Source organism: Pholcus phalangioides, unplaced genomic scaffold, assembly GCF_987345545.1.
Source record: "Pholcus phalangioides strain wild (caught in Gottingen) unplaced genomic scaffold, Ppha-v1.0 ptg000009l_1, whole genome shotgun sequence".
In the NCBI taxonomy this organism is placed as follows: Eukaryota; Metazoa; Arthropoda; class Arachnida; order Araneae; family Pholcidae; genus Pholcus; species Pholcus phalangioides.
The window spans coordinates 50,795,612-50,816,897 of record NW_028301602.1 but is presented as its reverse complement, the minus strand read 5'-3'; the positions used below and the strand labels follow the sequence as shown (position 1 = coordinate 50,816,897).

Below are 21,286 nucleotides of genomic sequence, written 5' to 3'. Positions count from 1 at the left end.
ATCGGCCCACTTGTTGTCCTGGATGGGCGGGTTAAAACATAGGTTAATGTCAGTATTCCCTGGCCGACCATCTTCATTCAATGGTGCAATATTAGTTCTCTGATTTTCGACCTGTGCTCCAAGATGTAATTCGCCCGTTCACACTGCTGGAATCGTCGGAGACTGGCTTGATGAACACGATGAATTGCAACACCTCGTGCGGCCTGCTCAGTTCCCTGATCTTAATATAATTGAACCTTTGTGGGGTATTTTAGAGGCCAAACTGTGCAGTAGGTTTCCACCTCCAAAGATACGTTCTGAATTAATGACCTTTTTGCAGGAGGAGTGGATATGTATCCCGTGACTGTGGTGCATGACTTATCCATCTTATCCTTAGCATGACTTATCCATACTTACGTCCATCTCACGACGAATATAAGCTGTAATTAATGCAAAAGGAGGGCCAACAGCCTATTAATGAAGATTTTGTCTCATTTCCTAGGTGTTCATATTATTTTGTAAAACCCCTGTAGCTTCAGCAGTTTTGGCTGAGATGATAAATCAGTATAATCGATGATGAATCGGATGAAACAGATATAATGAATTTTTTTCTGAAATTCAGATGAAAATGAAGGTTAAACCTATTTTAATAAATAAAAATCCTTGATAAAACAAATTTTCTTTTGAACTATCCTCTATTTTTGTTCTCATTTCTTGTCACTGGAAAAAAAAAAAAAATAAAAAAAAAAAAAAAAAAAAAAAAAAAAATCAAGATTTAAATTCCCATCATTTGACATTCAGCTCTTGTTTAGAAACAAAAAAACGGGGGGGGGGGGGAAAGCAGTGATCTGTTTCTTTTTAAATAAAAGCAGCAATACAGAAGCGACTTCCACTTATTTATAGTATGTGCTAAAATGAGAATTAATGTCTCCGTATTATCTTATAATATTCAATCTCATCAATCCATATAGTTTATAATGTTTTGAAATTAAGTATAGGCCGATATACATTACATTGAAGAAATTCCACAGCTTTAATCAAGCATTTTTTTTAGGAAAAAAGGCAGATCGATAACTTGAAGTTAAAAAAAAAAATCGAAATATCTAGCTCTAAAGCTTAGAAAATTTAGAATCCCATTAAAAAGAAAAAAAAGATAGATTTCTATGTTTCTTTAATTTAGATTTGTTTCGTTCATGAGTCGCACAGGAAGTCACCATATTGGTTACCTTGTATGTCCCTCAAGAGGGAAATATCATGTGATTCAAAAAGCCTCATTACTGGGAGGATTGAAAAAGCGACAAACCATTACAAAGGTATACAAACTATCATGCATAATACTGGAACCATTAAAGGAGTGACAAATCATTTTGTAAACGCATATACATTAGGGTTGATGGAAAAAAGTTAATTTTTCATTTTCAAATCGCTGTAGTGCGGAAAAGTTGCCTCCTTTTACAAGAAAAATGATGTAAAAATTTTTAAAATCGATTCATATCTCCCGGTCGTGCATCGTACTTGAAGTTTATAGAAATTGGTAAAATTGAACATTTTTCTGAAATTTTTTAATATTACTTAAAATTCCACGATCAAAACGGTATGGTTTGTTATACTTAACTCATGGTTCAATAACATAAAATAAATTAAAACATCGTTAATATTTCAATGTTTACCGGTCGTACAATGTGTTCAAAAAATGGGAATTGACCAAATTTTTGCAAGTTTCACAGTGCAGCTCTTCGTTCGTTTTGTTCTGACAACACACAGAACTCACCACGAGGAGGTGGCTGCACGTCGAGTTCCACCCACACCCTACCTATCTAACCATCCAAAGTAGGAGCGTGTGTATAATTTACATTAAATTTTAAAACCAGTTACTAAAATTGACTAGGATTCAGTGGTTCACGGTTACACTTCTATTCATTTTGTTTTAAGTACACACATTTATATTCTGACTTTTGTGAGAAATCAGACATAGCTGATCTTGATAACAGCGTAAAGCTAGAGATGGCTACATCAGATCTATGTCCACATACTTTAGTTGAGGTAACAAGTTTGACATGTCTCAACAGCCTGAGTTTGACAGGGATACTTTTTGATGTCTCGAATGGGGTTAGTGTCTCAATTTATTAGTGATATAATATCACATACTTCTAAGTATTCCAGTGAATAATTTCAATATGATCGGTAGCTTCAAAATTTATCTTAGGTGTCATGAAGTATCTGATAGTTTTTCCTTTAGAGGCGGATTGTCTTGCTTTCCAAATTCTCTTATATCCAAGCTCTCGAATGTGTTGTCTGTCAACAACGATCATAGCCAACTGTATATTTTCAGGGTGTGCAAAGAACGCATTTCGTTCAATTACTGTATTAACAACTTGAAGTAGATTGTCAGATAAATACTGTGATGTTTGAATTGCTAGAAAAACATGTTTAGGGCTGTCAGTAAAGTATCTGTTCTTTTCGATGTTGCATGTATGATTTTAAGATGCAAGTGAAAGTAATTATTTGTTTCAAGAAGGATGGGGCAAACTTATATACCACCTAAGCACTCTATTTGCTGCAGTTAGCCATCTAGAACGTTATAGAGGACCAGGATCTCGGATTGACAAATCCTCTGGACAATGTCCCGACTTTATTGCTTTGGATATAGCTAACAAATACTGCTGGTCTTTGCTCAGCAACTTTCTGTCTACTTCTGGAATCAAACAATCTACAGATTCATATTCCACCACAGGGAGCTTTTCCCACTTAATAAGCTGTTGTCCAATGGGCCCAGAAAAAGATTTTGGCCCTGTGGTTGCACCATCTATATGCTGGAAAATATGAAGGAAAGGGAATTCGTTGAAATGCAGTAGACACACGCTCCACTGTAGTGATTTTCCCAGGTGCAGTTCTAGCTGACGGATAATGCCATTCTTCCAGCCGGTGTTAGTAACGGTACCGTCACACCCGATCTCTTGTAGCTTTTCAAGCGATATTTCAAGTTCAGACAGATGAGAAATAATGCTTGGAGTTATGTCGATTGAGGTACTCGAACAAGGAGAAACATGTCCAATGTAAGTTGATCCAGGTTCCTGAATCAAAGAATAATGGTCTTTTCTGTTCCCATGTAAATGATTGGCATTTACTTTTTCGACAAATAAAGTATAATCTTTTCTGTAATCAAAGTAAAGGCAAGAAATTAGGTGTGGATGTAAACTTTAAATCAGTCCTGACACGACTCTTTTCTCTTCTGATTTTACATTTGTCAACCATATGGGAAAAATCTGTGTCGGTTATCATTCAGATGCCTTGCAGTACACTTGAAGCTATGGCAGCAGTTGCGCTATCGGAAACTCCAAATTGGTCAGAGTTTAACGCTGTTGCGCTCAGTTTAACTCTCATCTGCCAATGGGATTTTGTTGACGATGCAGTTGGTTTAAATTCACCATCCTCGTCATCCGAAACATCAGAAGGATAGTGCTCTTCAGGTTCAATATATTTTTCAACTTAAATGTTAGAAAATTTGGGTTCACATTGTACTTGCTGAAGCTCTTCTCTTTCGCTCGGCACTTTCATTCAACTTGTTTGTCACTTTCAAGTCCGAAGATCAAAATTTTCCAAAACCATATTTCCTTTGAAGAAAAATAAATCTCAACTCAAGGGAAGGAATCTTTTTGCTTTTTTGCATGAGCAGCTGATTGAAATTGTACATTCACACACATCTGGTGTTTTTTTGCATGTGCAGTCTACAGCAATAATACACTTACAAGCAGCGACATCAAAAAGTGAAGCAGCTCTCAGTTTAAACTCGTCAATCTTCTGCTGAAATGAAGTTTTCTCTTTATCGTGATTGTACAACTTTCTGATCTTATAATAGGAATTATGGTAAGCATTAATTAGTTGAACTGTTCTGTATTCGGACACTGTAGGGATAGATGCTTTGTCGTACAAACGTTTAATTTTTTCCACTACTGTCGTGGCTACTATAAGAAAAACTTACGCTCTTGTTATTAGTCTCACTAGATAACTTGAATCTCTCTTCAAAACAGCATCAGAAAACACACTTATGTGTTGGTAGTTTGCTCTGAAGAAAATCTCTCGGGTGACCAAATATAGGGCATTCAAATGCCTGTCTCGTAATTACCTTCTTCGACACATCCATAATAACATGAAGTTATGAGTGTTTTCAATAACCATTACAGTAAACACTAAAAAGAGCTGACTTACCAAGAATAAAAAAACAGCAACATATTTATAAAGTACACACAGTAACTAATACAAAAATAGTAAACGCACGCAATGCAAACAATAGAGCACCAAAGCTAGTGGCTGACTGACCACTGCTGAGTCACGACAGGAAATGAGGTCGCGCCACCTACGAACCAGCGAACTGCACAATGAAACTTAAAAAAAATGAGAACTAACTAAATTTTTGTAACACATTGCGCGACAAGTAAACATTGAAATATTAACAATGTTTTAATTTATTTTATGTTATTGCACCATAAATTAAGCATAACAAATCATACCGTGTGGATCGTGGAATTTTAAGTAATATTGAAAAATTGAAGAAAAATTTTCAATTTCGCCAATTTCTATAAACTTCAAGTACAATGCACAACCGGAAGATATGAACCGATTTGAAAAATTTTTACGCCATTTTTCTTATCAAAAGAGGCAACTTTTCCGCACTACAGCGATTTGAAAATAAAAAATTCATTTTTTTCGACCCACCCTAATATACATGTCTAGAACACATTGCTAGGGAACCACGGTAACCAAAGTAAACATTCCAAAAGTTTCAAAAACCATTGTTGCCAGACAGTTTTCCGTCCATTTCAGGCATTTGCCCTGCTCTGATGCAATTTTAAAGTAGCCATTTAAGTCAGGTCCCATTAGGTATGTATGTAAAATTTGGCGACAATCTATCTAAAATTGTAGATTTGCATATAAAGAACATACATACACTCACACAGACAGGGGTGGCTCAAGCTTACTGGCTGCGAAGTCTGATGTGCCACCCCTAATGGCGACCCAGATAGGAGGCTGATAGGGCTTCAGTGAAATAGAATTTTCCTATTTTTTTTCTGTTTTTTGTTTCAGAAGTATTTTACCATTCTTAACAATGCCAGATAACTTAATCCTTGAAACAGCACTAATTTTTGTGAGCCATCATCACTTTACCTGTAAAAAGATAATTTATAACAAAGTTATTTTTATTAAGAAATTTTTTTCAAGGGGTTTTTTCTGGTACTCCAAGGACCAGACAACTGAGAAGCCAATCGTTGAACATTTTTGTCACACTACTGTCATTTTCTGCAAGGGTTCTAATTAAACCATGACCTACAATTTATTGCTGATTCTGAACGGCAGCCTTTGTTTTATACTCAGAGAGGTTGGTGCTCTAACTCATTGATGTGGGACTTTCTGTGGTAGCAATCTATTTCTGTGTCATGTTGCCATTTCTGTTGTACCCGTGTCAGGAAAGTTTCTTACAAGGATGAACTGGGTATCGAACTGACGACACGCCTAAAAATCCTTTGGTACTTTGGGCAAGTACCTTATCGACCTGGGCTACTGCGCCCTTCTGAGAATCCAAATTTTTCCTTTGTTTTCATTTGACTATTGTGGAACAAATTCTGGGTGAAGGCATGGCCCCACCCCCATCATAGAGCAGGATCCCTAGGTTGGGATCTTTTGCAGCCCCCCCCCCCCTCAGTCAAACTATCACGGGTCCTTCTATAGTTAATTGTAGCTTGAAAAATCCTAACAAATATGAGAACTGTCCCAGGCCCTGTCCATGAGATGAATGGGGAAGAAAAAGTTCCACTGGCTGAAAAAAATCAAAGCAAATGTTTTTCTGTCTGCTCTAGAGGGGTGCACAATCCGAGATGAAAGGGCAAAAAAAAAATTTTTTTTGTTAGGAATTGTTTAGATAAGTTGTGAAGAATGCCATCACCCCCAAGAGTAGGGCTGACAGAGTTCCAGCTTGGGGGGAGCAGAGGGGCAACTGCCCCGGGGGGAAAAATTAAAGGGAGTGGCGGTTTTAAGCGGGAACAAAATTACTGAATTACATTAAAATTATTCATTGTAAAATTATAGAATTTTCAAGTTGTTGATTATAGTCCGTTTCAGGTTAACTTTGCAGTGAAGAGGAAGCTACGAGGGAACCGCATCACTCGTTGCTATGACAACGAAAGCCTCTTAACCTATGTATCGATGCGCGGGCTCGGTAAGGTATGGCCGATTCTCGCCAATCTCGCAAAAAAAAATATTTTTTACGTGTAACGTAATGCTTGTAGAAAAAATTGCAGTCAGTTAGTAACAAAAAATTAGCTAATTTATTAGCTAAAAAAAATTAAATTAAATAAGCTAAAAAAAAAATCATTGTCAATACTTTCAGAAATCACTTTTTTTTATTGAAAAGTATCTTAGTAACTCCTATTAACCCGGGTTTCACGTTTGATTTTGGGAATAGCCCCAAATAATAATAATAATAATGATATGGAAAAATTTAGAATTCTTTTACTCACTTTTCTTGCCGAAATTTCAGTCACTCACCCACCCGAACGCATATACGTCGATGCCACTTGTTATCACTACAGTTTTAGTCATTTTTTACAGATTCCCATTCTATGGAATCCTCACTTGAAGTTGCAGAACTATCTGATTCTCTATTACTTATTAATTGTTGTTGCTCCAACATGTGTTCCATCAGGCCATCTGCAATCCAAAATTCCTCTTCGTTTTCAATTATTGCCAAAAAGAACGGAGAATGTTTTAGCGTGTCTATCTCTGGTGAAAAGAAAGATACAATTGTCACAGAAGTAAAAAATACCCATCAAGCCTAAACCATTGTGGGTCTCTCTCTCTTGTTTATTTATATTTATCTGGAGAGACACTGAAGGGTGGGGCGAGAAGACGGCGTTGGTGAAAAAGAGACATTACTTATGTCAACACCCTCCGCTATCGGCTATTGGAATTCAGAAACCACCCCTATCCTACGAACACGGCAAGAAATAGATATAAAAAAGGGGGGTGCCTGGAACCGTAACCTACACCCATAAAGAGAGCCTTTTACAACGGTATCGGCGCTGTCGTGAAAGAGGGACACTTCCTGTAATCTATGAGTGAATATCTGAATTCGTTGGAGGTTATTTTCGGGAGAAACAAATACTAATTGAATATTCGTCTGGGTGTGTAGACCTTTAACTACAAGCAAAACTGAATGAAAAATTGTATCGGAAAATTCAACGAAATGACAATACAATATATATATAACTGCAATATTGGCGGAGAAAATTTCTTGGAAATCGTGCCAAAATGTTCTTGAGCTCGCCATGGATTTTTGATAATGGTAACCAATATTTTTTCTAATTAAAAAATTTTAAACGAATATACATTGGTTCAAAACGGTATTTTTTCAGTATCTTTTTCAAAATCATAAAAAAATTTGAAATATTCTATGCAAATCATCATCATAAACCTCCGATATATGGGAACTATATTTTGCGGCGAAGGAATACACTCTCTACCTTTCTCTACACTGCAAAGTTCACCTGAAACAAACTATAGCGTAAAATATATATTTTATAACAGAATTTTTGTATTTCATCGTAGCTGGAAAGAAGGTAATGATATAAAAAAAAAATGGCTTATCTTGTAACCCACCATAAAAGTCAGTTGAATAACAGAATATTGTTGAGTTTTGGGCATCTGGTTTTGGTATATTCAGGGTTCCCAGCAAAATCTGCTTGATCATTTCCCTGACCAAATTCAAAAATTTCCCTGACTAAAAGCATGTACACTGTCATGCGCATACATAAAAAAAAATTCTAAACCATCTAATATCACTCAAAATTCTTGTGTCCCCCCAGATTTGTGGGGGTTACGTTCAGGGGCAGGGGAAACACAGGAAATCTGCAAATAACAGAAACCACATTTTTTTTGTTTATCTTGTTTATTGAACATCATGAGAAGAGCAGGGTGATACAAAAATATAAGGGAATGTAAAAGAGTGCAGCGATTGATTGTTGATGTTTTCTGAAAGAACATTGTGATTTCTGTTTGCCGTTTCTTCTTCATATCTTGGAGTATGTTGATAAGACTTGCTCTACCAATTTTTCTACGTGTGAAGAACGTACCATAGAGAGATCTATATCATGAAAATAATCTATTGCTGATTTGAACTTGTGAAGCTCTTCTGCTATGTTACTCATGGTAAATTTGTCTTCCACTTCTTTATTTTGATCTCCTTCGTCTGGTACCACTTGTTTCATGAGCAATCAGCTGTATTAATTCCTCCTCTGCCAATGCCTCTCAATTGCTATTCATTAGCTGTTCGACTTCACTTCTAAAGAACTTTGAATGCCATGTCTTCACTCTCAAGGTACTTCTTGATTTTCAGAACGAAACATCATTTAAACCAATCCAGGAAAAGTGTTTTTATAGTCCAAGCTTTTCTATTGTTCATTGAAAATACTGTGTGGGAGCTTCAACTTATCCTTTCCCTTCAATGCTAACAGATTCGTAGATTTGAAAATGATGGTGGGCTTTACCATGTACCCATACAGATTTGCACAAACAACATAGTAAGTTAACCTTAACTTGCCTTAAAACCAAGAGCTTGCTTTTCTTCTTGGGTGATAAATGTTCTGCGCATCATTTTCTTTCAAAATAATGCAATTTTGTCAGCATTAAACACCAGCTGAGGTGAATATCCCTTCTCTTCAATAATTTTCTGTAGTCTTTAGAAATTTTCTAGCTGCCTCCTGGTCAGCAGCGGCTTGTTTGTCAGTGATCTTTACATTGCGTAACCCAAATCGTTTCTTAAACCTATGAAATCAACTTTTACTTACATAAAATTCTGATGTACTAGATGTTTTACCAGCCCTTCCTTTTATAGAAGAGTAAATTAATCTTTTCGCTTTTTCCCATTATAATATTACAATCAATTGGACTACCTTCTTTGTAGCAGTCTTGTACCCACAAAAAAACTCCAGCATTTTTGGTATGAGAAACACATGGATTCCATAAGCGATGCAAAGTTTTCACTGCCACAGGTGCAGCTACAGCCATGGCTGATCGAATTTCAGATTCCTTTTTCTTGATTTATCTCACCAGATTCGTTGATTCTGTAATGATGAGCCACCACAGCAATTGACTTTTGCCAATCATAGCCAATTTTTCTTGTAAAGTTTTTACTTTTTTGTCTTTCCCGAGCATTATCAGTAGCTCTAGACAAATGAGCCATCCTAAACACGCACAACTAAAATTTTGCAAACAAAACACGTGAATGATGATTGCTTAAAAAAAATCCAATGAAGAAAAAAACCGCATATACAGGAAGGGGGGTGACTGTATATCATTTTGCAGTAATATACCATTGAAAAGCACATTACAGACAGAATATTAATATTGTGCCACCACCCACCCCTTACAAAATCAAATTGTGCATATGATCTTGCACACAATACCAGTTTCCTTGGAAATCTCGGAGATAATTGAATTCATATCATTCTTCAATATAAAGGTTAAAGGTTCTATACCCACAGGCAGGAAAAAAAAAACAAAAACAAGAGGATAAAATGTTTTTTCAGAAGAGATAGAAAAGAAGTTAAGAGCTGGTATTGGCTTTGTTTTCAACAATGGAAAGGAGGGTCTTTCCACTTTAGATCCCTTCATCTATTTACTCAGAGGGCAGATTGTTCCTTGGCCAACATTGTAAAATCCCACCCTTCAACTGATAAGACAGCAGGGAATCTGGAGGAAAATGCTGGTAAGAATTTTTTTTCTCTCCCTGGGGATCTGAAAAATAATCTTCCATGGAAAAAAGTGAAAATAAACTACTTGAATGTAGATTTATCCTCCTTGATTTTTTCTTTTTCCCTTTCAAATGTTTCCTGACTTTTCCCAAGTATTTAGAATTTTCCCTGACTTTTAACAAATATTTCTTATTTTTCGACTTTCCCCGACTGCTTTTAGATTCCCTGACTTTCCAAACTGTGTTATTTTGTTGTTAACAGAGCCCTGAAGCAATAGGAGATTTTTGGGAAGGAGAATATGGAAAACAACTTTTTCCTCTGCTGTAATCATGACGATAGGTACTCATAATTAAGAAAACGAAAAAAAAATGTAATAATGTAATGTAAATAATGTAAAATGTAATTGTAATAATACTTTCCATAATGGTGAAATAAACCACTTAATTATTTGTGGAAATGTTTTGAGAAATAAAAGGGTAATGAATATATTTCCTCAGCCTGGTGGTTGAGGAAACACTGGTGTACACAATACCATAAAACATTGTGCTGTGCTGTGTAGTCCTCATGTTTAGCTTTCCAGTAACGAAATTACTTGTGCTCTGTCTTGACAAGCAAAGAATGGTAAGTCATCTGAAGAGATAGTTATTTTTTTGTTTAACCAAAAATTGCTATTTCGACCTTTATGAAAATGTTGGATGCGCCAAACAGGCATCCTTGAGCAAAAGGATTTGCCAAACACGCAAATTTCTTTTATCAGGAATTTTTTCATGCATCCTGATGTTATGTTAATTTTTTTTCATTTTTTGTTAAAAATAAATTGTAACAGCAACTCCAAAGTAGCTTTTAAAATTTGCTGTTTGAGTGTGTTTATGCTCCTGATCAACATGACCTTGACTTAACAAATGAATTGTTGATTTCTTCAGATTTGTTAAATTCTGGTTTGACTGTATGTAGATGACTAGATGACACTTACCGCTGATACCCAAATGGAATCCAATGGCGGAGAGTGCGAAATGGAAGTTATATATGTTGGCCCCTAGCTTGAACCACTGTAAAAAAAAAATTCATTCTGTTATTGTAAATATTTCTAAAAAGAAAAAAAAAATATTTGATGTAAACTTTTCTATTGAGCATTAAAGAAAAAATTGATAAAAATGCACATTTACGTAGCACAGTAATTTATATTCACTTGTTATTCATGCTTTTTTTTCCTGAGCAAGAATTTGACATCTGAACCATTACCCTTCAATTTCTTAATTTTAACCTCCATAACAACCTGGAGATTCACAAATTCAAAACTATGCAACAAAACCGAAAAAGAGTAGCACCTTAGTTCAAGCTCTTCCATAAAAATAATTTATGAAAAGCTTTTATCAACCAGAATCTTAAAACAACTCATTCAGAACCTCTTCCTTTCCGAGGCATATGCAAGAAAGGGCACAGGGGGTCCTGTGCACCCCCCCCCCGAAAACCATTAAAAATTTAAAATATTTTTGTAAAAGAATTAAAACATTGAAAGAAAACAGACTAGACTCAGGGGTGAAAAATAGAAAAATGATTTTCATAGCAGGAAAAATGTATTTTTGTAGCAGAATTGTTTCATAGTACAAAATTTTGGCATATATATATATTGGCACTATACAAGGAAAACTACGTTGGCGAACTCAAAATACAAAGAGAACAACAGCTAGACGTGGTTTCGGAACAGTATGAAGTTCCTTCTTCAGTAGCCACTTCATTCAGTTCCAAAACTCATCTAGCTGTTGTTCTCTGAATTTTGGGTTTACCAATGTTGTTTCCCTATTATATTGTCTCACCCAAAAGGTATAATTTATTTCTATTAAACCAACTGTTTTACCAAAAGGGATATACAGTAGTGTATTTAACGTTTTCTCAAGGAAGGAAAGGTTTTATCTTTTTTTCTTTAAGGGGGATTCTTTGTTTTCCAATAAAAAAAAAAGCCATAACCTTTCTGGTGAGAAAATTCAATTTTCAGACAGAAATTACGTGTTTACAGATTTTTCAGGAAACAGAACCGAGAGAGAGAGAAACTACTCATTTCAAAAACTGACCAAGAGAGACGAACGAATCAAAAACTTCCTGATAGACTCAGTTTCATTAGAATCATACAGTTTCTTATAAGTACGAAGTCTTTTCTCTCTCTGCCAAGCTCCTGTTGGTAGGCAAATGCGAATTATCTAACATCCACAGCAACAGGTTTACATCAATACATCACGAACAAAAACATTGTCTGTCAAAATATCACCATCAAAACATCGCCAAATGGATTCTATGTCAAAACATCACCCGAACTTGGCCCTGGAAAAAACATTGCCACATGAAAAGTTTCTAAATTAAAAATTTAATGAATTGAAAATTGTGATAGAAATTTCCTCACCTCCCTTTCTTTTGCTTAACTGGTAACCAAAAGGTTGTGACCAAAGCTGCGTTAAAAGAGTGCATTAAACTTTCAAACGGCTTTGATTGTGACAAAGCCAAACTGTCATGCTCGACTGTTTCCACACTTATTAGTTTTTCTCAATCCTCCGAATTTGGCCTTTCTTGAATAATGGACAATGAACAGAGTTCTTATCAATTCTGTATTTACCCAAAGCAATTATTAGATGCTTTTTCAGCAGGGGATACATTTTTCAGCCACCCCATTATGGAAAGAAATATAGTTTCCACATTAAAAAAAGGGGGTATGGATTTTCTGGTGAACTGTTAAAATAATTAACCATTCACAACAGTTTTCTTCATCAAATTGCAACATTCCTTGCTACTACAATAACTGAAATGCAGAGACTCATTACCAGGATTGTTCGTAGAAGAAATTATTCTTTTTGTAACCAACGTGCCTTATCATTTTTTTAAAATCTTGGTTTACCCTGTGTGAAATGACAGAACAACATAGGCCCACCATGGCACGGCTGGGGGCTTTTAAAGTGCCTGGAGTCCTCATTATGAGATATGGTATTCAGGTCATTCAAATCATCTATGATTTTGGAGGAAAAGTATGTAAGTTGATAGGCTAGTACAATAGACAGTAACAGATAGTTGGGGGGAGGGGGAGCACTGGTTTTTCACATTTCCCGGGGTCCCTTATGCTGTTAAGACATCCCTGTATGGAACCATATAGGACAGCGGTTCTCAACTGGCGCTCTGTGTGCACTCTCTGGGGCTCTGCAACCACTCGAAGAAAATAAAAAAGCAGGAAATTTTAAAAAAAATTACCATATTTTCATACAATCCTCAGATTATCTGTTAAAAAATTGATTAAAAAATGTGGATTATCTACTGCTGCGGATAATCAGAAGAAAATGTTATCAGCTGCTAAAATGTCTCTCCTAGTTATGGATTCAATGAAAGCTCATATACGAGAAAACAAAACATGCCTGCAAAAATTGTGGTGCTTGTCTTTCAGTCATACCTGGTGGATTGACTAAGAAGTTTCAGAATTTATATTCAGGAATAAACAGGTCTAGGGTTTCCAAATTCTCGACATTTTGAAGCCCTCAAGAATAAGGAACGGGAATTTGAATTTCCTGCGAATTCCGGAAATCACTTATTTATCATTTATTGGAACCCCATTTATATGATTCCTTCCATTTATGACGTTTTTTCAACTTGGCTTACTCTATACTTTTTAAACTTAAAATATTTTATTTATGTCAATTACATGATTTTTTAGCGACACGAATCCCAATTTTTATTAGAGCCCAGAAGTTCAGACAAAATGCCATAAATGCCTAATTTTTACAGTTTTACGTTTATTGGTGCATTTCAAAGGCCATATTATGCAAACTAGGATATTTTGTGCATTGAGAACAAAAGAGAAATGCTTTTAAAATTTGTTCTCTAACTCTCATCAATTATCGTCATAAAGCCCCCCCCCCCACAGTCCTTCCAACCACATTTAAATGCGAATACATGATCTGAGAGATAAGGAACACTTGGTGTTGCCATGCATTAGCTTTGCTTTGACCGGATGATGTTAGACGTGAATAATTATTTCACATGAATGCAGCTCATTTTTAAAAAAGCAGAGGAAAATTAGAAATTTGACAGATCTAATGCATATAGGTATAGATGAATAGACATCATCATCTTGCCCCCCCCCCCCCCCATAGACTTCCAAGTCTATCTCCGCCTATGATAGTCGACCAATGACTGTCCCAAGAGGTCATCAATAGACGTCATGACTCACACAAGGCAAGGTAGGAGAAGAAAAGGCTCTGGGGGCCCAATGTTGTTGTGATTTTTTTTACACCACGCACAGCAAACAATCATAGCTATCATCATCATTCAGGGTTCATACAAAATTTTCAAAATGAAAAGTAATGAGTTTTTAAGGACTTTTTAAGGCGTTTCAAGCTGTTTTTAAGGAGTCATGGCAAACTTTTTAACTTACAAGTTTTACAGCAAGAAAAGGGGCGGGGCACATATGCAAATTTATTTTTAATTTTCAAACAAACTTTCCCTCTTCTCAAAAATATAGATGTAGAAGTGGTTCAAAAATTACAAGTTTTGATTTGTTACCCAGCATCATAAGAATTCATAAAATAATCAATCCACATGAATGCTTTCTGTTGTCACCAAAGTGTTCTAAAACCTTCAAGTATTAGTCAAAAATATAACTCATAACAGCATCACATAAATTATAAAAATTCTAAAAGTGATATTCATTCCCCCTCCAATTATTCAAAATAAAAACCACAGCCGACAAAGATTTTTCTTACAAAATTATTTATATTTGCAGCAACCCTAGGCACACACACACACTTCCAGCACAACTTCCTAGATAGTAAATTGCCCATAGATGGTAATAGACCTGAGTTGTGCTTGGTTTGAAAGAAAGAAAGCCCCCCCCCCCCTCCAGAAATCACTCACTCAAACAATCTGGGAATGTGCCACGGACCGCTCAATTGAAGTAAGAATTTGCCAGGAGCCACTTGAGGCAGGCCACATTTAGGCCATGTGTTGAGCACATGTATGCTTTAAAATAAGGGGCTGTTCAAGTATTACGTCAGCAAATTTTCAGCAATTTTTGACTCACCCCTCTTGTCAGAAAAAGTCAGCAAAACTCTCACCCTCCCCCTGTCAGCGCTCTGTCCCCTTCCTCCTAACACTTATTGGTGGAATCTGAATCTGAATTGGGGGCTTCCCCCCAGATGATCAAAAATTTATTTTCGTAATCCACGAAATATTTTTTAAAAGAATTGTAAAAATATTTTTTACACTTTCGAAACAAAATATCTTTATATGTTGTTATAATCAATTTTTGTTAATTTCAATGCTATTTGAAGGCTAAGAACCCAAAATTGCTCAAGAAATTCATTGCGACCCTACCTCTCTAAGCCCTTGGTAAGCCTTGACCCGCAGAAAAACATTCGGCCTGTGCGGACCAAATGTGGCCCCTGGCATTATGATGTGGCGTGCCCCTAAATCTATTTTTGTAACAATGAACCAAGTGACACATTTACAGATCGCTTAAGTGACTCGTGGCACAATTCCAGACCATTTAAGCGATCTGTGGCACATTAAGCGATCCCTTGAGTGACATGTGACAAAATTTTAGAGCATTGGTCCTGCCACCAGTGCGGTTCTACATCACTCATGTTATCCGCTGCACATTCCCAGATTACTTAAGTGATCTGTGGCATAATCACGGATCACTTACATGACGTGCGGCACAGCTCCAGAGCATTTAGATCCGCTAAGTATTTGAAGATCACTAGAGTGGCTCTGTAGGGGACTCAATAGGGAGATTGTTAGTTCAGATGCCCACAAACTAGTGAAAAGTTTTACTCGTTTTTCGCGCACCGAGTAAGACGCCATTAAGAATATTTCATATTTTTTATAAAGGGTGGTTGATGATGTAAGATTCATCCACCACCCCTCCTCTCCACGTCAAGTCAACAAATCGAAAATCCCCATTCCATGCTGACGTAATACTTGAATGACCCCCTAACATAAAGATACCCAAAAGTTATTTTCTGAAGGTTAAAAAACAAGTGGGTTCAGCTATAGCGGCTGATCGGCTCGTTTTCCCCCCCCCTCCTGTAAAACCAGACGTGGCTCGGGCTGTCACTTTTAAAAGCCGGGTTTTACTAGCAGGTTTTCCATGCCGCGTGCAACGTGAATCACCCAGCGCGACATGCCATCAATTCATCAATATGAAAAGCAGTACGACTGTTTTCCTACAGAGCGCAATACGGCTCACGACAGCGCTTTACGTCGGGCGTGATTGGCAGACTGCTTCTGGAGGAGTTAAGCGTTGTGTGCCGCGCGTTTCAGAGATCTTCCCTTCATTTTCGTGTTGTGTCTCTTCCCTTTAAACCGGAGCATGCAGCCGATAGAGTATATGACGCCAGGGTCATATACTATATAGCCGTCCTGAGCCGATGCGCCATGGTTGGAAAACGCAAATGCGTAACGTCATTATGTAACTCATTTCTGCCGACACGAAATGATCCAGGTTCACACGACGCGAAAAGCCTACTTCTAGGAAAACCTGGCTTCAGGGATGAACGCTCGTTACGGGATCCCAGGAGAGAGAAACCCATTGTCTCTCATAGAATCTCTTGTGTGTGGATAGAGCCTGTTCCTCTTTTTTTTGCCTTTTTATTTACGGCAACCAATCTGCAAATAGATTCACTTTCTCTACTGGACTTCAGTTTTTAGCACTTTAAGGCGCGGCGGCGAAAAGATACGCTTGTCGTCGTCCCTTACTCCAGTGGAACTGAATTTTTTTTTCCTTTCTTCCTTTTCAGTAGCGAGTTGTAATGTGAATAAAACACGTCAAAAAAATTGCGGAAAGCAGTGACATTTTGCGGTTTCTCGGAATTTTCGTAGTGAGATATTGGCTGTAAGCAAATAGGAAGGCGGGATAAAATAGGAATAGTAGGAGAGAATTGCAGTAAAAAAAAAAAAGACGATTGCGGCGAAAGTAGGAAAATAGGAAGGCTGCGAGGTCTGCACGCAGTATACTGCGTAATATAGGAGGTTCGAGACATCGTTTCGCCGCATAAGTAAAAACTTAAAAAAACTTTCTCACCATTGGGCATGGGGGAATTTTCAACCACTGGTTCAGCGGAGTGATGTCGTTCTACGAACCATCGATTTCCAACGCTGACCAGTTTGCAACATAGGCAGGAAAACACGTCAAAACTAGCGATTCGGTAAAAAATCACATTTTTAGAAGCAAAAGCGTATAATCGTATTAATTTACTAAATACGACAAAATCGTAACGGTTGGCTGCACAACCATTGGATGTTCCAATCCCATCCACTGCTTTCACATTTCCTATTACAAAGGGAGAGAGCGTTTTTTTTTCTCTTTTCTTCCTCTTTATATTCGGGGGAAGCTTCCTCTTATTTTTCTAGGCAATGCCATTCATCACCATGGGGAATTAATATTCCAAGAAAGATCATCCATCCCTGCAGAGAAAAAAAAAAGGACCTTTTCAGGCTTGGCTGCAAAAAGTAAGGAGTTATAAGGGCCCTTCCAGAGGGAAATGAAAAGTTAGGAGTTTTTAAGGAGTTTGTAAGGATGTGCGAACCCTGTCATTATTTGGTGTCCCATATGGGAAAAGCCTAAGCAAATTTTGCCCATTACTTCAACACCAAGTAGTGTAAATATGAGTAGTGGATAATGCCAGGGGCGGTCTTAGGTGCTATTGCACCGGTTGCCAAATGAGAAGGGGCGCCGAAACACGTTACATATACATTACTAGAAAAATATCTTTAAGATACATATTTAAAAAAAACACTATAAAATATACATGAAAATGACAGATGAGAAAAATGATTTGAGTTGAGTGTTTATTAGTTATTTTTCGAAAAAAAAATCGATAGGCAGTGCACCTATATATACGTACAGTACATAGCGATTTTGGTCAGATACACTCTTCCTCTTGAGCTCTTTTCGTTTACCCCTGAAGGATATTTTAGGGGGGAGACACAATTTATTTCTCATTTGCTGTGTTGTAAAAAATAAAAATAATGGAGGAATCACCCTCGGTCACCAACTTTTCTACTAGCGAGAGCAAAAGTGTTATCCTGTGTTGTGGGGAGTGTTATAGGAATTAAATGTATTTTCTGAAGTGGGAAAGGTTCTGAGCCAAGAGCATTTAATGCCTCTTTTTTCCCCGACTTGTATCACTTTTATTAAAAACGCAGAATTGAATCGGCAATACAGTACAGAATTACAAAAAAAATTTAAAAAACAAATGAATAAATTAAAACCTATGATTTGCTGACCATTTTAAATACGGACCCTGCACTTGAACTTTGTTCCTACCTGTCACACGAGGGAAAACAAAGATGTCCTCACCCAGTCTCCCGACTCGCCAGACTTTCCTATTAGTTCAACCAGGGGCAGCTTGGTGACACTGGGTATGCTCTAGAAGGGAGTCAAATCTGAAGTGAAAAAGCAAAAAAAATTGTTTGTGCTGCTGTAGGAAGAGCGCCAAGTCCGAGGCAGAAAGGGCAAAAAAAGTTAAAGGAAATGATTTCTGCCCCCTCCAGTAAGAGAGTCAAATCCGACGTAAAAGGGTGAAAGAAATTACGGAAAATGATTTCTGCTCACTTTATGAGGGGCGTGGATATTAAGGGACGAAGAAGTCGGGAAAGCTTTCTTCCAAGAATGGGATTACTATTCTATTTAACTAGTAAATAAGCATAAAACCCCAACTTGTTTGATTTAATTAAGAGATTTAAAAACATTAAAAAAGAAAAACTTCACACATTTACGCAGGATACTCATGGGCCGCAACTAGATGCTTGGTCACCCAGGGCAAGCACACATTTTGACGCCCCCTTGTAATATTGAAGGAGAGGTTTCAGAATGAAATTTGCGCCTCCTCAGAACTAGCACCCGGACCACAAAACCCAACTTCCCCCCGCCTAGTTGAGGCCCTGGGTTTCGAGCTCACTCTAACCTCTCGAAATGCAATATGTTATGCATTTGTGAATATGGTGCTTTGAGAGGGCTAGTTGATGGTCAATTTTTATATGAACCATAAAACAAGTTTTCATAATTCTTTTAAAAACACGTAGTCGGCAATATATTCAAACAAGAGGCCTAAACAATTCCACAAACAAACATCACATTGGTAAACACCATTCTTTTTATCAACCTATCATGGCATGAAGTTGTATAGAAGTCTTCAAAAATGGAATTTTGGATGGTGTGGTGTATAATTTATACCTTTGCGAAATACTGGGCTCAGCACGGATCATGGTGTCAAAACTATTGAAAATAGTGACCAAAATGTTTAAAAAAGTGACCAAATGGACAATGAATTTTGATCATCAGCAAATTAAATGAACCGTTTTAACTATACTCCAAATTTCAATGGAACTCTTCCAAATTGCTTTTTTTACATAATAGTGTGGAATAATTAAATTAAACTCAAACCCATTCTGCTAACCAGAAAAGTTTTAAATAACTTATCGAATTTATCAGCAACTATGTGAGAGAGAGTAATTACATTACGTCATTTATAAGTAACAGTTACAATGCCTTTCCCTCATGTTGTTTTCAACAACCCATCTTAAAATCAATTTAAGCAGGAAAAATTTCAAAACAGGAAAAAGTTTTCACATTCAAAGAAAAAAACCAATGAAATAACACGAAGTATGATGAGAGAATTTGTCCTATTTACATTCTAATGGATTTTTCATTCACGTTAGGGGTCATTCAAGTATTACGTCAGCATCGAGGGGGAGGGAGGGGGGTTTCGGATTTGCTGACTTTCGATGACAAGGGGGGAGGGGTTTGAAGATTGCTTACGTCATCAACCACCCCTTAGATATGAAATATTGTAAGCTGCTGACGAAATTTTGCTGGCGGGAGGAGAGGAGGGTGAAAATGGCTGAAAATCTACCTACGTAATACTTGAATGGCCACTTATGCTATGAATGACAGTATACAAAATATACTCAAACTTTTTAACTAGTACAAATTTTATTTACACACCTAGGTTTGTATAATATGTTCCAAAAGATGTGTTTCTTTAACTCTTTGAGCCATTACAGAACAATTACGAGAGAAACAAGAGCAGCAAACAATTCTTATATTCACTGTTTGATTATCTCCAATTCTGTATCCCAAATTGGCTGTACATTCAACAATGACATTAGAATCTTTTAATGAACTGTTCGAACATAATCGACAAAAAAAAATTTCACAATTTAAAGTGTTTCAATCCAGACTATCACTGCTAAACCACCTTTTGAAAATGCAGATTTGAAGTAAATGTTCAAGACAAAGTGGTAAAAATATATTGATTTTGTCAAGCAAAGTTTATTGTATCTATGCTAAGCACTCAAAAAGTAAAGATGATTGAAAATATCAGCAAGAGAGATATATTCAACACTTATTAGTGATCTCCTGTTAAACATAAAGAATATTTTCATGAGAGATGCATAAATGACAACAATCCCATTATTTTTTTTATTGACCCAACCCATTTACAAATATACATAGAAAAGTCCTCTTTTTTGACCTCAAATAAACTGGAAGGAGATACATACAGGGTGTTCTGTTAATGGACCGACAAACTCAGAGGGTTGTTAGCATGCATCAAGAGAAACAAAAATTGCATGGAACATGGTGTCGCAAACCACGTAGAGAGGGTGAAAATCGTCAAAAATGCATGCAGGCTTCAGAGAAGACGAAAGGTGGATCTCTGTTGATCATTGAATGTGTTCGTGGGTTCCTATAGGGTCACCTTAAAATCACTTGATAATGTGATGCCTGTGGACACACTGGAGGATCTTGTAGCACAGATTGTCATTGCTGCGACAGACATCAAAAGCATACTGGTATCTTCGAGCGCAACCGGGAATCTTTTTTTACGTCGTTGTAGACTGTGCAATGATGTCAGTGGTATCCACTTCCAACAACTCTTGTAATAATTTATCAAATAAATCTTTTTGTAGTTATTATTGTGCTTTTGTCATTCAAGCATGACGTCGAAACATGTGCAAGTTTTACGCGATTTTCACCCTCTTAACGTGGTTTGCGACAAAATGTTCCATTGCAATTTTTGTTCCTCTTGATGTCTACTAACAACCCTCTGAGTTTGTCGGCCCATTAACAGAACACCCTGTATATGCAACTTAGATAACACCGGTGTAAAAGAAGGAGATTGAAAAAATTCTTAATTTCAAAATTAAAAATTCTAAAAATACTTCGTTTTGGTTGGATTTTAAAGAGAATAAGTGAAATGCTTCACTGCACAAATGTCTAATTTTGAACACAAAATTCACAACAGCTCAACACTTTATGGCAATCAATTTTGTGGAAGAAAACATTTTGTCAAGATTAGGTTGTAAATTACTGAAGCCTTTCATTTGTAGACAAAAAGTACACAACTGCAGGGGTAGAAAATAAAAATTTGATTTTTGTAGCAGCATTTATCAGTTTTGTAGCACTTCAAAATTTTGGCAGTAAATAGAATGCACTGTTTTTATATACATATATGCAGTATATAGCATACAAAGTATGGAGTTTTTACTCCAAAAAAAAAATGTTATCTCAGCTCAGAAGAAAG

General features: G+C 36.7%; 1 protein-coding gene across 3 annotated transcripts in view; it reads right to left on the bottom strand.

Moving 5' to 3' along the window:
* OstDelta (oligosaccharide transferase delta subunit) overlaps positions 1 to 21,286 on the bottom strand; it is a 329,525-nt gene that overhangs the window by 20,199 nt on the left and 288,040 nt on the right. For all 3 annotated transcript variants that reach the window (XM_089236493.1, XM_089236492.1, XM_089236491.1), the window contains exon 16: positions 10,699 to 10,774. In XM_089236493.1, coding sequence (XP_089092619.1) covers positions 10,699 to 10,774 — 76 coding nt within the window. The remainder of the gene's footprint in view (positions 1 to 10,698; positions 10,775 to 21,286) is intronic.